This window comes from Parus major, chromosome 15 (assembly GCF_001522545.3).
Source record: "Parus major isolate Abel chromosome 15, Parus_major1.1, whole genome shotgun sequence".
NCBI lineage: Eukaryota > Metazoa > Chordata > Aves > Passeriformes > Paridae > Parus > Parus major.
The window spans coordinates 3,922,357-3,937,621 of NC_031784.1; the positions used below are offsets into that span (position 1 = coordinate 3,922,357).

General features: G+C 49.7%; 1 protein-coding gene and 1 long non-coding RNA gene across 3 annotated transcripts in view; one reads left to right on the forward strand and one right to left on the reverse strand.

Moving 5' to 3' along the window:
• The window catches only part of CORO1C (coronin 1C), a 39,250-nt gene that overhangs the window by 3,077 nt on the left and 20,908 nt on the right, over nucleotides 1-15,265 (reverse strand). For both annotated transcript variants that reach the window (XM_015643544.1, XM_015643547.3), the window contains exons 3-10: nucleotides 9,310-9,432; nucleotides 4,485-4,614; nucleotides 3,585-3,766; nucleotides 2,932-3,051; nucleotides 1,972-2,076; nucleotides 964-1,109; nucleotides 416-473; nucleotides 87-332 (exon numbers count right to left, since the gene is read on the reverse strand). In XM_015643544.1, coding sequence (XP_015499030.1) covers nucleotides 87-332; nucleotides 416-473; nucleotides 964-1,109; nucleotides 1,972-2,076; nucleotides 2,932-3,051; nucleotides 3,585-3,766; nucleotides 4,485-4,614; nucleotides 9,310-9,432 — 1,110 coding nt within the window. The remainder of the gene's footprint in view (nucleotides 1-86; nucleotides 333-415; nucleotides 474-963; nucleotides 1,110-1,971; nucleotides 2,077-2,931; nucleotides 3,052-3,584; nucleotides 3,767-4,484; nucleotides 4,615-9,309; nucleotides 9,433-15,265) is intronic.
• LOC117245199 lies at nucleotides 4,609-6,776 on the forward strand. Its single transcript, XR_004499584.1, has 2 exons — nucleotides 4,609-5,455; nucleotides 5,642-6,776. It is a non-coding gene; the product is annotated as an uncharacterized LOC117245199 (long non-coding RNA).

Sequence of the window (15,265 nt, forward strand, 5' to 3'; positions counted from 1 at the left end):
CCTGACACAGCTCCAGCCATTCCCTCAGGTTCTGTCACTGGTCCCACCAGAGCCCATCACCCCCAAAATCTCTGGACTTTACTCACGGGGTTTGAGGCATCCGCTGCTTTCTTTGGAGCATTTATGAGATCACTCTTCTTGTTCCCGGCGGGTTTGTTGTCCAGTATGTTCTTCTTGACCACCTTGAGATCCCTGTTTTTGCCTGGAATGTACCCATGCTTCAAGGAGATGAGGAGAGGATCAGCATTCTTCCCCTCAAACCACTCCTCTGCTTCCAGAGCTGCTTCGGGGCCGGCTGTGTCCGGGTACAGATCGTCCTGGAAGAGGTCGGACTGCAAGGCAGGAGACACGGATCAGTCAGGAGCTTTGGGAGGCAGGAGCTGGCTCCAGAGCCTGGCCCCGGGGCAGAGCTCACCTTGCGTGGAACCGTCATGATGATGGGCTCACACTTCCTCTCGTGGAGCTTGAAGAACCTGCCGGGGAAAAGGAGAGGTGGGACAGGGAGTGAGGATCAGGGAGATGGAGGAGATGGGAAAGGAGCAACCCCAAGGAAGCACAGAAATCCCTGAGACCATCGAGTCAATCATTCCCCCCAAAAACCATGTCCCCAAGTGCCACATGCACACAGGATGGGGACTCCACCCCTGCCCTGTGGTCAGGGTGTCAGGCAGCCCCTTCCAAAGCCTGACCACCCTTTCCATGAAGAAATTGCTCCTAATATCCGAGGATGTTTCCCCTTGTCCTATCACTTGTTTCCTGGGAGAAGAGATGGCTCACGCTCCCAACGAGCCGTGATGTTCCCTCCTGGAGCCACTGCAGCGACATCCTGAGATGTTTCCTGCCCTTCCCGGGTTTTCTGCACCACGGCTGCCCAGTGCTCACTGCTCTGCTGCTTTAACCCCTGCTGAAATTCCCAGCCCCAGCTCCCAGCCTGCTCCCAGCCCTGGGATGAGCTCTCCTCACCTGGCAATCTCACACTTGTTGACGTCGAGGCCCCTCTTTGGCATGAACCCCATGCCCCTCTGCGGCTCTTTGCTGCTGAAGGTGTTGAGGTAGTGAACGTACGGGGACTCATCCGTGATCTCGAAGTAGCGGATGCTGCTGTCACCCTGCAAGGAACCCCAGGAGACCCTCCAGAGGCTGCAGGACCTGTGTTCCCTGTGCCCACACACTGCTGCTCCCAACAGCCTTTCCTTCCAGGAATGCTGCCATGGACAGCTCACTGCTGTTGTGGAAGCAAGGCTGATCCCTTCACAATCTGAGTCCATCAACTGAACAATGCCTCTAAATCCTGTTCCAAACACTGTGGGCCAGGGATTGAGCTCCTGCTTCCAGGCTGGGAGTGGCCCTTTCCTCACCTCTTGTGGAAAAACCTCCTGCCACAATCAGGCAGAAAGGCTATAAACCAGTTTATCCTTAATTCCAAGCAATTCCACCACACTGTCCTCTCTGAAACTGCAGCAGGGGTGGCAGATAGAAACCAAATATTCCTCATCTGCTGCTACAAAGATGGGATTCATGAACATGTATAGATCTTCCTTTGTAATTCCTTGCTCATCTTGGCTTCCAAATTCCTCCAAATTGCTTTTAGAAAGGAGCACCTAAATCCAGTTTTCTATTGTTTAACCCCACAAAATTACAGAAAGAGTCACCACACGCTCCAGCATCTCCAAGGACAAGGAGGACAACACCCCAAGTGTACCTTCCTCCCACACCAGTGTAAAATCATCCAGGACAACACCAGCAAGAAATGTTTTGGCATCTGTGTGGGACTTGTTGCATTAGGAGCAGCTTTACCTAACCCACCTCAAAGAAACATCCAGGTCCTTCCCAGGTTCTGCAGAGTGAGGACCAAACACGTTCCAGAGCAGCCTGGCCTCTCTGCAGCCCCACATTCACTGCAGCACTGATTTTTTTGGGGAACATTTCACAGCACCACTCCCTCCAGGTGTCTCCACAGCCTCTCCTTACCTTCCCACACAGGTAAATGATGTTGGTGTCTGGGTCGTAGAAGGGCAGCAGGACCCCGTTGCTGGTGTCCATCTCGTGAAGGGCTATTGGCTCCTCCATGTTTTTCTGGAAATAAAAATGCCAGGGATGTTAATAAAGACTGGAAAAGCTTCCCAGAAGGAAAGTCTAAATTATTAACACTCTGTAGCAAATGAGCTCCCAGTGGTGTCTGCACCACCCAGAAGGATCCGTGTGTTACAACAAATGCTGGGAATGTTCACGAGCTGATTCATTCCCCAAGGGAATTTTTATCACTAAATTAAATAAAAACAGGAGCCAGGAAAATTCACCAAGTCAAGGGAAATATGTGACACCGTGAGTGAGTGTCAGCGGGATGGGATGTGTGATGGATGATGGGATGGAGCCTCCTTCCCTGGAGACACTCAAAAGCCACCTGGACACAATCCAGGTGGTCCCTTCCGCTGGGAACTCTCCTGGGATTGCTGCTGTCCTGCTCTGCACAATGCACAGAGAGAAGTGACCTTCCCACAGCCCCTCTGCTCCCTGTGCATCTTCCCAGGCACTTCCAACCTGCAGCTCCCAGCTGATCGCTGCTCCTGCTCAGTTCCTTCACTGAGTGACCACAGCCAAAACCCCGGGAGCAGGAAGCGGATGGAGAGGGAATAACCTCAAATATATAAACCATGAATTTAGGAAGGAATCCTTCCCTGTGAGGGTGGGGAGGCCCTGGCACAGGGCCAGAGCAGCCACGGCTGTCCCTGGACCCCTGGAAGTGTCCAAGGCCAGGCTGGACACTGGGACTTGGAGCAACCTGAGGCAGTGGAAGGTGTCCTTGCCCATGGCAGGGGTTTGGAATGGGATTGGCTTTTATGTTCCATCCAACCCAACCCATTCCATGATTCCATGGCTGCAGGGGGGGTTGGTAACTCCATGGATGTGAGGAGCAGTTTGGGATCATACCGGGTTCCACAGGGCCAGCTGCCGCTCGCTCATGCGGCTGAAGCCGGTGGTGAAGATGTTGCCGTCGGCCAGGAAAATGGCTCGCATGGGCCGGGCTCCCTCGTGGGTTTTCTCTTTCTCCTGGAAGAGAGGAGCAGGTCAGGATTAGCAGGGAACAGAAAAACCCTTGGAGTGCTGGCTCCTCTCTGGACATGGCACTCCTCCATGCAGGAAGAGATCCAAGGAGCAACATCCAACTCTCCTTCCCTGCTGCTTGAGGAAGAGCCCAGTCATGGAACCACGGGAGAAGGGGATATTCCTGGCCCATTCCAACTTCAACTGGCCTCTTGCAAGGCTGAAGGAAAACCTCTTTGCAAACTACAACTAAAGCTCTGCTTTGCATGCACAACTCTGGAACTGTAATTATACAGAAGGATTAGATGTGGAATTACACTCCTGCAGGTTTAAAACTGAGCCCTAAAATCCCAGTTCAAACACTAATCCCAATAAACCCAGACAAATCCTCCAACCCCTCTATTCTTCCTGTAATTTCTGAAGAAAGCGACTGAACGTGCTGTGTAAACTGAGCAAGAAGGTTCTTTCTTCCATATTTTCTTGCTCATTCCCTGCTGGAGTGAATCCAGTTGTTTCTTTAAACGATTAAGCAATCTTACAGCAACAATTTCTTGTTTCCTGGGGTCGATAACTCGGACTTTTTTGTCTTTGGAAGCTGTGCAGATGAGGCTGCCGTTGCGATTCCAGCTCACGTTGTAGATCATATCCACGTGCATGTCATCCAGGTTGATGAGGGCTTCTCCTGTTCCCACATTCCAGATGATGATGGCATTATCACAGCCTAAAATGGGAAATAACAGCTCAAGTCACAGCACAGGGGCAAAGCCAGAGGTGGGGAACAAGGGATAAACCCCCTGCAGCTCCAAAGGTTGTTTTGGGAAACCAAAATCCAGGCTGGGGGCCCAGGAGGGATTTTTATCAATGGAAAACACCCAGCTCATCCAACAATCCAGCTGAAAGGACTCACTTCCTTCCTTGGGACCCAATCCATGGAAGTCTCAGATAGTGCCAATGGATAATGAATTCTCCAATTTATTCCCATAATGATGTGACTGATTTTTCAGTGGTCAAAAGAATCTCATTCCATGGACTGTACTGGCCAAGGAGACAACTTGGACCATGAGAGCTTGTGGGAGGAACAGCTGGCCTCTGGGATACTTTGCAGGGATCAAGGGAAAGGAGAAACACTTGGGCCTGTTCTAAAAGTATATGAGGACAGGGATGTGGGGAATGCAGATGTAAATTGTTACTGCAGATCAAATAAAGTCTGGAACAACTTTCACTCTCCAATTCCAGACAATTCCTTGGTGCTTATCCCTGGAAAGCGAAGATAAAACAGGCTGAGATACAGAGAGAGCTGTGAGCCACGTGTCCCAGTGTTCCCAGCTACTGCCACGGGTCTTGTGAGTCACAGGGATCTGAGCAGACGGGAGAGGGGAGGAGGAGAAGCTGGAGAGGAAGGAAAGCAGGGAGAGGTGGCTGTTCCCCATGCTCCGTACCTGCGCTGAGCAGCACGTTCCGCGCCGTCGGGTGCCAGGCCACGATGCCCACTCTCTTGGAATGGCCTTCTAGCACTACCACGGGCTCTGTCAGGGACAGGGTGAGCCCGTTCTCGGGAATCTGCCACACCTGGAAGGGAAAGGAGACAAAAGCTGCTCAGCCAAGGGAAGCCCCTCTGAGCAGAGCATGGCTTGGCTGCTTCCCGCGTCCCGCAGCCAGCGGAGCTGTCACTGCTCCGTGTAAACAGGAAGGGAATTGGGGAGGGAATCATTCCCAGCTGTCAATAAACCCTTGGCTGATCCATGAGGAACATCCTCACTTGTGTGCCAGCACAAACCCTCAGCTCATCGTGTTGGAACTCCTTTATTTCCATGTCCACAGACCCACCCCACTCCTGTTCGCCAAGGAGTCTGAAAGATCTCCCCTGCAGCTCCAATTCCATGGGAACGAGCTCCTGTCTTTCCAAACTGTGCTGGTCCTTCAGAGGGATGATGCTGCAGCTCTACCACTGCCTGCTTTTCATTTCTTTATAACACCAGCAATTTTTCCCATTAGATTCAGGATCCTTCCAGATCCCATTTAACCAGGGAAGAGCAGCTTGGTCCTGGAAGCAGCCAGAGCAGCCCAAATCAAACCCTGCCCGTTCACTTCTTGCCTGGTTACACAACCCATCTGTTGCAAACTTCCTCAGGGAAGGGCCACCAGGAGGAGGAACAGCCCCCCAAGGATGCCAGAGCACTGGAATTCCAGCAGGAGGGAGGCAACTTTTACAGCTGGCAGCAACCAGAGATGGGACAGGAAAACCCATCACCCCCAAAGCCCCAGGGCAGGATCAGTCCCACCAAAACTATTCCTGAAATTCAGCACTGGACAATCATCTTGGAATTGGATCTGACCTACATAGAGTGTATTAAAAAACGACATGGAATTCCAGGGAGAGCTCCTCGGGGAGCAGTTGGAGCTGCTGTAGGTAGGTGGCAGCATTAGAGCACGTTTGCTTTGCCTCCCATTGTTTGCTTTTCCTGGAGTTGGGAGAACAGGGCTTGCCAGACCCTGCCCACGATGCCCAACAAGCTGTGGGATGCTTTAGGAAGCCAGACAGACTGAGATGGACACGTGGATTTCTGCACTAATCCCAGTTTTTCCCTTCTCAAAGGAATGAGTGGCACTGAAAAAAACCCAGCAGAGATTCTCAGTGGGTACCAGCTCACCTCTAAATAACTAAATAACCCAAAACTGATTCAGTTCTTCATGGACACAGATCCCAGTGCCCTCAGCATCCCAGGAGGAATGACCACAATGGGAACACCTCCCCAGGAGAGGATTCCTCTGCAAGAGGTGAAAATGGTCACAGCCCCAAGGCTGCCAGAGCTCCAGGAGCCTTTGGACAAGGCTGTCAGGGTGGGATTGTTGGGACTGCAGGGACAGGATCAAACCAGGCTCACAGGGAAATTACAGAACTTCAGATGCAGGACTCACCCTGCCAAGGGGGAAGACTCAGTTCTGTTCTGCACCACCTCAGCCAGGAAGGATCCTGAGATCCCTCTGAGCGAGTGCAAAGGAGCTAGAAAATTCCAGAACCAAATTTAAACATAAGACAACAAGGGCAGGGGGTGGGAAAGGGAAGGGAGGCAAAATCCCAGTGAAAAGGGGATTTTTTTTCAAAAAAGCCTCTGGAGGACAGATGGAATTTTCTGTCAGGTGAAAAAGCCCTGGTAGCTGGGAGCAGCTGCAGAGCAGCGTAATCCTGGGCAGATTTCAGACTACTGACCCAAATAATCCTGCCTGATAGTCCCAAAAATAATAAAGAAACACGTGTGAAAGGTCAGGGCATGGTCCCAACTGGCCCAGCCCCTCGTTCCTGCACAGGGTGGGGGTCTGGCCTCAGCCTGGGATCAGATCAGGTTCACAGGGAAATTACAGAATTTTGGAAGCAGGACTTACCCTGCTGAGGGAGAGGACTCAGGATGACTCCAAGGAAACCTTAAAATGCTGCAGGATTGCCTGGGCTTTGGGAAGTGTTTGTCAGCTCTCCCTGCCGTGGGTGTCTGGGTGTTTTTTGGGGGGGTTGATGTTATCAAAGCTGTTTGTTTGTACAGGAGGAAGTGGAGCTGTGGCACAGCTGAGGGAGAGCTTTGGGGCTGCAGGAAGGGCAGGAGGGGAAGGTTTTGCACAAACAGCACGCGAGAAAGAAAACAAAGCAAACTTTTCTTTCACCCCCAAAGCAAAAACGGCCTCCTCTGGCTCTGCATTAGTTGAAAAGAAGATTAAATCTATGTCTATAAAAAGCATTACTGCCTACATCATATACATCAATTTTTATCACTTTAAGTAAGGAAGTAACTGAATTTGATTTATCCATGGCTCTGCTTCCATATCCCTGTGGGAAGAGGCTCTTGGTGCATCTTTTTTGCAGGGTCAGACCTTCTCATTCTCCCTGTCCTGGTTGGTGGCTCAGGTCACTGCAAGGGCTCTCTTTGATTTTTAAAGGAATTTGCTCCATCACATGAGCTCTCCTCTGGCCTTTCCACACAAATTCCTTAAAATCCACCTCCTGATGAAGGAAATTTTCCATATCTGAGGGAGGGCCTCGATACCATCTACAAATCTTTATCCACTAAAACATTTTCCAGCTGAACAAAAAAAAGCCTGCAGTACATCAGAGCCATTCAGCACAACATCAAGGAGGAATATTTAAGTATTTCCTCATTTGCTGGCACAAGGAAACAATTCTTCCAAGGGAAGAGGCCACAGAAGGCATTTGCAAGGGCTCTAAAGGAAGCCTTCGGAAAGGGATGTTAGGTCCTCTCCTCTTTCCCAGTCCCCTCTCCAATGATATTCCTAACACCAAACCTCTTCAAGGTTTGTGTGCAGGTGGTGTAAAAATCTGGGAATTTCTTTAGAGGAAAAGGTTTCTGGGTTTTGGATAGGGCCAAGTGAAGCCTCCTTGTGCCACACGGGGGCTGCAGAGTTATGGCTGCAGGAATCAGCCCTCTCCACCTGGAGACAGCGCTCTGCACCTCAAATCCACGTTCTCTCCCTCAACACCATCCCAAATTCATGCTCTCTCCCTGAGTACAATCTCAAATCCACATTCTCTCCCTCACACCAACCCAAATCCACGCTTTCCCCCTCAATGCACGTCTGGCTGACGTAGCTGAGATCTCTTGTGGCAGAGGGTGAGATCCTAAATCCCTGAGTGCCAGGACACAGATGGTCTTTAAGAACAAGATCTTTTCTCCAGCAGCTGGAATTGCCACAGAATCCTCCTCCTGTCACTTTTCCTTGTCTCCCCCCGGGCAGAGCTCGGGGCCCATGAACAGCCACGTGTCCTTAAAGCTCCCTGGGCTTATTCCGTTCAGGCTGCTCAGGAAGCAGGACCCAGACCCTTTGTCAAGGAAAACAGGACACTGAACTATCCATGCCAGGCCAGAAAAGCAAATTAAAAATTGGGAAAGCTCATTAGCTCATTCCCAAAAGTCCAAGCCAGGGGTGTTCTTTACACACCAGTGCAGCTCCCAACTGTCCTGAATGACTTGGGATCCATCGTTTCCCATTCCAAACCTCCAGCTAACACACCCTCCCACCATTTGGACAACTTGTTACTGAACTCTGTCAGTTTTTCCCCACAATTCAGTCCCTCTGGAGCCTCCCAACATATTTCTCATTGCACTTGGATTACAGATGTCTTTTGCCTCCAAGGAGGCAGCTCTGGGCCCTCACTGACGCTCACGTTTCAGAAACATTCCCAGTGCACATCCCGGCTGGAGAAACATTCCCACATCCTTCCAAAGCTCAGTTCCAGCCCAGTAGTGAGCGTTGCAAACACAGAAGTTGTTGTTTTGTTTAATATTAAATATAGCCCGTTTTGTTAACATGCTTCAGCTTCCAAGACTGAGTGATCACAGGCAAGAGCTGTCCCAGGAAAAGCCTCTTGGGATGAATCCCCTCCCAAACATTTTAACGATGAACAGAAGCAAAGGAATTTATCTGACATGATCTATAATAAGATTTCAATATAACATTCAGCCTACAGCATTACTAAATATGGCCAAAGATCCCTGGAGTTATTTGGCATTATTTCATCTTCCAAGGGTTTTCTTTCACTTATTCTGCTGTGTTTGCATACACGGGATTCCACATCCGTCACGGAGCGAGCCCGGCTGGGCTATCACTGAGTTAGAGCAGGTCTCAATCCAAGGCTGACAGGTGCACAGTTTGCTATTTAAATTTTTATTTACTTATTTAAAAAGGACTTTTTGATACCTGCTCAAGATTTGGTGGTACAGGGGAAACTTCAAGCGACTCCCTCAAATCAAGGGTAGAAGGAATCCTGGAACCTGCTGGGCTCATACCCTTGCAATCCCTCGTCCCAACACACACCTCTGCATCCATTGGGATATTTGAGGTAAAGAACCACCTGTCTTCTCAAAACTTGACAAATCAGAACACCTCACCACAGACCTGCACTCTCATTCCTCTTCCCAAACATCAAACAAATGCCCAGGGGAAGGAAAAATGGATGAAATTCTCTCCTGTGAGAGTGGTGAGGCCCTGGCACAGGTTGGCCATCCCTGGAAGTGTCCAAGGCCAGGCTGGACAGGACTTGGAGCAACCTGGGATAGTGGAAGGTGTCCCTGCCCATGGCAGGGGTTGGAATGGGATCAGCTTTAAGTCCTTTCCAACCCAAACTCTTCCACGACAGCTCTGCCCTCACCTCACCTCAGAACAGGAGGTTCCTGGAGACACCTCCAGGAATTGCAGTGTCCTTTGGAGCAGGAGTTCCAGCAGGGAGCAAAGCCCACCCCCACAAGGGACACTCACCATGACAGTGCAGTCCTCGGAGCCGCTGGCGATGACCTGGTCATTGTGGGGACACCAATCGATGTCCAGCACCGGCCCCGTGTGCCCACACACCGTGGGGTAGGACTTGTCAATCCTGCCTGTCTGGAGGGAAGAAGAAGAAAGAGAGCTGTGATATCCCGAAGGAAGTTGCTTCCCAACCCTCCACAGTTCCATGGGATTTGAGCTCGTGGATCAGTAGAGGAAACAGAGCAGCAGCTCTTCTCCAGCATCAACGAGCTGGAAACTCCCCACAGAGCAAGGAAAGGGTTCAGAGATGCAGCACAGCAGTGATCCCACATCTCAGCACCTGCTGCCACATCACCCCTTTGTCCAGCCCAACTTTACTGGGAAGAGCAAAGCTCTGGTTTCATCTTCCCAACTGTGACAGCTGAAGACAACCAAGCTAAAAATGTCATTGGAGGGCATTGCTGGTCACTGAATTTACCAGGTCTCCCTGGTTTCTTAAAACAGAAGGATTTTGCTTGAATGGGAAGATTTTAGGACGCAGTTGTGCAGAGGAGAATATTGTTCTGAGGAATAAATGTTGCCAACGTGGACTGTGACAGTCACACCTGATCCACACCTGCCTTTCCATGGCCAGAGGACCGGGGCCACCAGTGCCAAGCTCCCTACAGGGAAAACATTTCCAAAAAACAGAGCCAATGAGCCACTGCAACCTGAACTGGGACAAATCCAGTGGTGCCAACCCAGCTGATGCTGAGGCACCAATTCTGCCCCTGGATCTACACTTTGCTGAGAAGCCCCTGAAGATCCTGAAGCACCTGGTCCTGCTCTCCCCCAACAGCTGATCCCACAAAGAAGAGGGAAAAGGAAAATCACTCTCATCATCCTTCTCCCTCTTGGCCCAGCCTTGCACACAAGGGAAGCAATATTTACAATACTGAAGGTGCATAGCAGTAGCAGCAGGGTGAGGAGGAGACTCCTCCACTTCCACAGCCACACCCCTGGTCCTGCTCCATGGGGTTTTGTTTCCAGGGAATGACCTTTTCATGATGAGTGATGGGAGAAGAGACACAGCAGGGAGAGGTCTGGGATGGGGTCATCTTCTTTTGTGTTTAAACACGCAGAAGAAATGGTTGGAATTTCACTTGTGCCATTGGATGGAAACATTCCCCAACCTTGGAGGTGACATTCCTTAATTTATGCCTCCCACCCTGCTCCATGTGGGAGGCTGCTCCTATTCAAGGCTGATAACCAGAATAATGCTGGACATTGGCTTTTGAGGATGACTGACCTGGAGCCCTCCACGAACAGCAAAACAAGATATTGATCCCAAAAGATCCCACTAGCTCCTAAATGCCCAAATTTAGCCTTCAAAAGAGAAAAAAACTGAAGTCTCAGTGATTCAGCTGCTTTTGGAATTATTAAAAGGGGAAGAGTTGTGGATGAAAAGCCATAAACCTGCCATTCAAAAATTAAAGCCTGTGTAATCCCTCTTGGATGCCATAATGTGAAATAGGATTTTAAAAATTAATACACCCAACTGCCATGTAGAATTCATCCATTTTAATTTACCCAATTAAAAGGAGAACCATGCAGAGCACACAAACTGCAGAAGGCACATGACAGGCCACAGACAAATACAGGCCTGAACCAAAAAGGAGAAATAGGAATAATGATGTAAAATGTCAGGGACTGCCTGATCTGGCTCCCTGGCAGGAATCAGTGGGATCCTCCAGGAGGAGGTAACTATTCCCAGGCTGCACAAGCACTTGTCAGTTCTTTTTTGGGCTTTTGCAGTCGTTTATTACTGTGGGGAGGCAAAAAAAAAAATTTAATTTGAGCAAATTAAATCCTGAACTTCATCTTTCAGTTTTGATCATGATGAACCTGCACAGCCTGAGCAGGAGCAGCCAGGAGCCTGTGACAGCAGTGACACCCAGGAGCTGCTTCCCACCACCTGTGATGGAGCTTGGCTCTTAAACCAGGATCCTGCACTTCCATAAGGAACAGAGATTCCAGAATTATGGAATTGGTTGGGTTGGAAGGACCTCAAAGATCATCCAGTTCCACCCCCTGCCATAGGCAGGGACACCTTTCACTGTCCCAGGTGGCTCCAAGCCCCATCCAACCTGGTCCTGGACACTTCCAGGGATGGAGGGGCAGCCACAGCTGCTCTGGGCACCCTGTGCCAGGGCCTCACCTCCCTCACAGTCAGGAATTTCCTCCCAGTATCCCACCTAAATCTACCCTCTTTTGTCTTAAAGCCATTCCCCCACGTCCTGTCACTCCATCCTTTGTCCCCAGTCCCTCTCCAGCTCTCCTGGAGCCCCTTCAGGCCCTGGAAGGGGCTCTGAAGTCTCCCTGGAGCTTTCTCTTCTCCAGGTGAACCCCCCCAGCTCTCCCAGCCTGGCTCCAGCCCTCAGAGCATCTCAGTGGCTTCCTCTGGGCTTTCTCCAACAGTTCCACAACCTTCCTGGGATTCCTCTGGGACCCCAGAGCTGGAGGCAGCTCTGCAGGTGGGGTCTCACCTGAGCAGGGCAGAGGGGCAGAATTCCCTGTGCATCGCCTACAAACATCCCCCTGTCCCCACCTGTGCCTGGAGAGTGACACCAAACCCTGATTCCAACAGGAACACACAGGCAGGACGGGGAAAGGAAATGTTATTTAGCAGCAGTGTGGGAGAGGGTGCAACCTCAAGCTTTTTAATCCACCAAGAATTATCAAACCAAGGAGGAGAGGACAAAGCAGAGCAAGAGATGTCCCACAAAGCAATCCCAGGGAGATGAAGAGCCCAGGGGCATCACTATCTTCACTTGGGCAGGAGAGGAGAGACTCTGCTGCTCACCAGGCTCCAGGAATAATCCCAGAATCAGTTTGGAAAGATCCCCAAGATCATCCAACTTTGTCACCCAGCCCAGAGCCCTGAGTGTCACGTCCAGCCCTTCCTCAGCCACCTCTGAGGATGTACAAAAACGAGCATCAAACACCAAAATGAGACTAAATAAGGACATAAAGGTGCTGCTGGAGGCCCCAGTGGGGTGAGCAGGAGCCCCAGCCCTTTGAGAGAAGCTCCTGCCTTGTGGTCAGAGGCACCAAACGGTCTCTGCAGAGCAGAGGAAACCACGGTGTTTTCCTGAGCACGTCCCGAGAGCTTCCGAAGGCGCCGCATCCGCCCCTCGTCACCAACACCTTCACCAGAGACCCTCCCAAGGCTCTGTGGGGACAGCCCAGGACAGCCACCCGCAGCACCACCCCAGGGCTGAGCCCTCAGGGTGAGGAATGGGCAGCTCTGAGCTCAGGGCTGTTATTTTATCACCTCTCAGCATCACTTTTGCGAATTCCATCCACCAGATTTCCTCCTCCCGGCAGCATTCCTCCCCCTGGAGCAGGGAACCCCAATTCCCAGCATTGTAGCGTGCTCAGAAAAGCTTGAAAAATCAGTATTTTAGTGGATTTGCCAAAAAGAGAAATCCCAGGAAAGCTGCAGTAGGTTTATAAAAACCCACCAAGCTGCAAAATCACCAAATCCCATAGTTTTCAACACAATTCCTTCCCAACACCACCAGAACACCACGAGGTTTGGCAATGTAGGTTGCCAGCTGGGTGTGTTTCCACGCTGCTCTAATGCTCCCAGGTTTGGGGATTTATTTATTTTTTTGTAAAATGTAATCTTATAATTAGGAGAGGATTTAAAATAAATCTCAAGTGCTGATACTCACAGCTTAAAATTAACTTCAAAAAGTTCAATCCTTCTCATAATCCACCAGGCCTGCGGTTCGACACATCCCTGAGAACTTTTGAAATCTGGAGTTGTATTTTATAAAATGCTGGTCAAAAAGGTGAATTTGAGGATTTTTAATAAAGTTGGCGCTGACTGAACACACACTCAATATTCAGGTGTTTCAGCAAGGGGCGAATTTCCCTTATTAATTTTAATTATTAAAGTTAAATTTCAATGTATTTCATGTATTCCAGAAAAAAAGTGACAGATAAGAAGAAAAAAATATGATTAAATCCAAAAGGGATGGATAAGAAACACAAGAAAACTATTCCTAAAAGTGGGAGTTTTATGAATTAATTTGAGTGTCTTGTGATCGTTTCTCTGCCAGAAAAGGGCATTTGGTGGCAGGAAACAGCTCATGGATTATGGTAAAAATATCAGGGAGAACAGCTGCTTCCCCAGCCCATGGCTGTGCTCCTTGAAATCTCCATTTAAATTAGGGAAGTGGCATCGAGTTGCACAATCCAAAGCAGCTCCCCCCTCACTCTGCACAAGTTTGAGGAAGGAAATCAGGTCACAACAGCAAAGTTTGAAACCCCAACCAACTGCACCTTTTCTCTGCTAGAGAAAATACTCCTCTTTTCTTTAAATTCTGGATTTTCTCTCTGGATTTCTTTCTGGAGAAAAGAACTCCTAAGTTTCATCCAGGGAAGTTGAATTTCTGAGCATTGACCCTCCATCTCTGGCTGCAGCAGCTGGGCCTGGAGGAGGCACCTGGGAGAAATCTGGGCTGAAATGGAAGCTGCCCCCAACAGCCATCAGTCACCCCACAGCCCAATCCAGGCATCCAGAACTAATCTGGAAGATTTGGAAGTGTTATTCCCAAAGGATCCATTGGAAAGTCAGGCAAAAAGAGACCACTGTGCTCTCCAAGAATCCCGTTCTCATTGTCACCTTGGCAGCTGCAGGGCTGTGACATTGGATATTGGGGAAAATTTCTTCACTGGAAGGGTGGTGAAGCATGGAAGAGACTCCCCAGGGAAATGGGGGAGTCACCATCCCTGGAAGTGTTAAAACACAAGCAGCTGGGGCATTTTGTGATGTGGTTTAGTGGGAATGGGGGTACTTGGTCAAAGGTTGGACTTGATGAACCTGAGGTCTTTTCCAACCTTAGGGATTCCCATGGTTCTGTGATTCCACCCCAGGCTGCCACAGAATGGACACACTGGCTGGCTTTAAAAAGGAAAAAAAATAACCCAACACAAACAGTGTCCTTACAGCCAACCCAACCTGCAAAATCCCATCACCTGGAGCTGGGAGTGCAGCACAGCTCCAGCAGTTCCATGGACATGTGGCCCAGAAATGACATTACAATTAAAAAGACACAGAGTCACCGTTTTTAACCCCTCTCTAATATATGATTTCCAAAGCAGCTCATCCCCCTGCTCCTTACCAACTGCAGGAAAGCCACTTGGTATCCCAGAAGCTGAGGGCTCTGGATGAAGTGGTGAAACCCTGCTGCTGTTCAGAGGATGAGCATCCACCCTGAGAGAGCAGAGCTCTGGGCAAGGAGACAGGGATCCACAGGGATCACTCCCATGAGCTGGGAATCCAGGGCTCCACCAAGTACAACTTCCATTTTCATTACTGGACAAAGCCTTAAAATGGCAGAGATACTTGTACAAACCTCTGACTGTAAGACAGGGGATGGAATTTGCTGCTTTTTTCCCTGGAGGAATGAGATCCATTAGCCCCTCTGCTGCCCTCTCTTCCCTACTACATTAGAACCTGATGATCCATTGGAATCAAGCTGACAGTGATAAATATAAACTTATTTTTACAGAGAAAAATCCAAGGTGCAATAAAAGGACAAAATCCATCACACTCCCCCTAAAATCGCTGGAAAGGCTCAATAAACCCATCACAGCAAAAACCTTCTGATTTTATTTTACACACACTTCAGAAAAGGATGATTTTCTTTCCCCCAAATCTTTCCTGAAGGAATAGGAATTCGAAAGATCTGCTTAACAATTCTCCTATGCCATGGATGAACACCAAGGCCTGTCACTTGCAGAACAACATATTCCTTGGAGAAGATCATTCCCGAGGTGTGCACGCCCCCACCCACATGCTAATTGCCTCTCAGGGCACCATCTGATCCCAGATCCTGCAGGAATGTTGCTGGTGTGAAGGGGGTGCAGGAAGGGATCAGGAAAATGGAAAAATCTAATAAAAGCTATATCCAAAGGG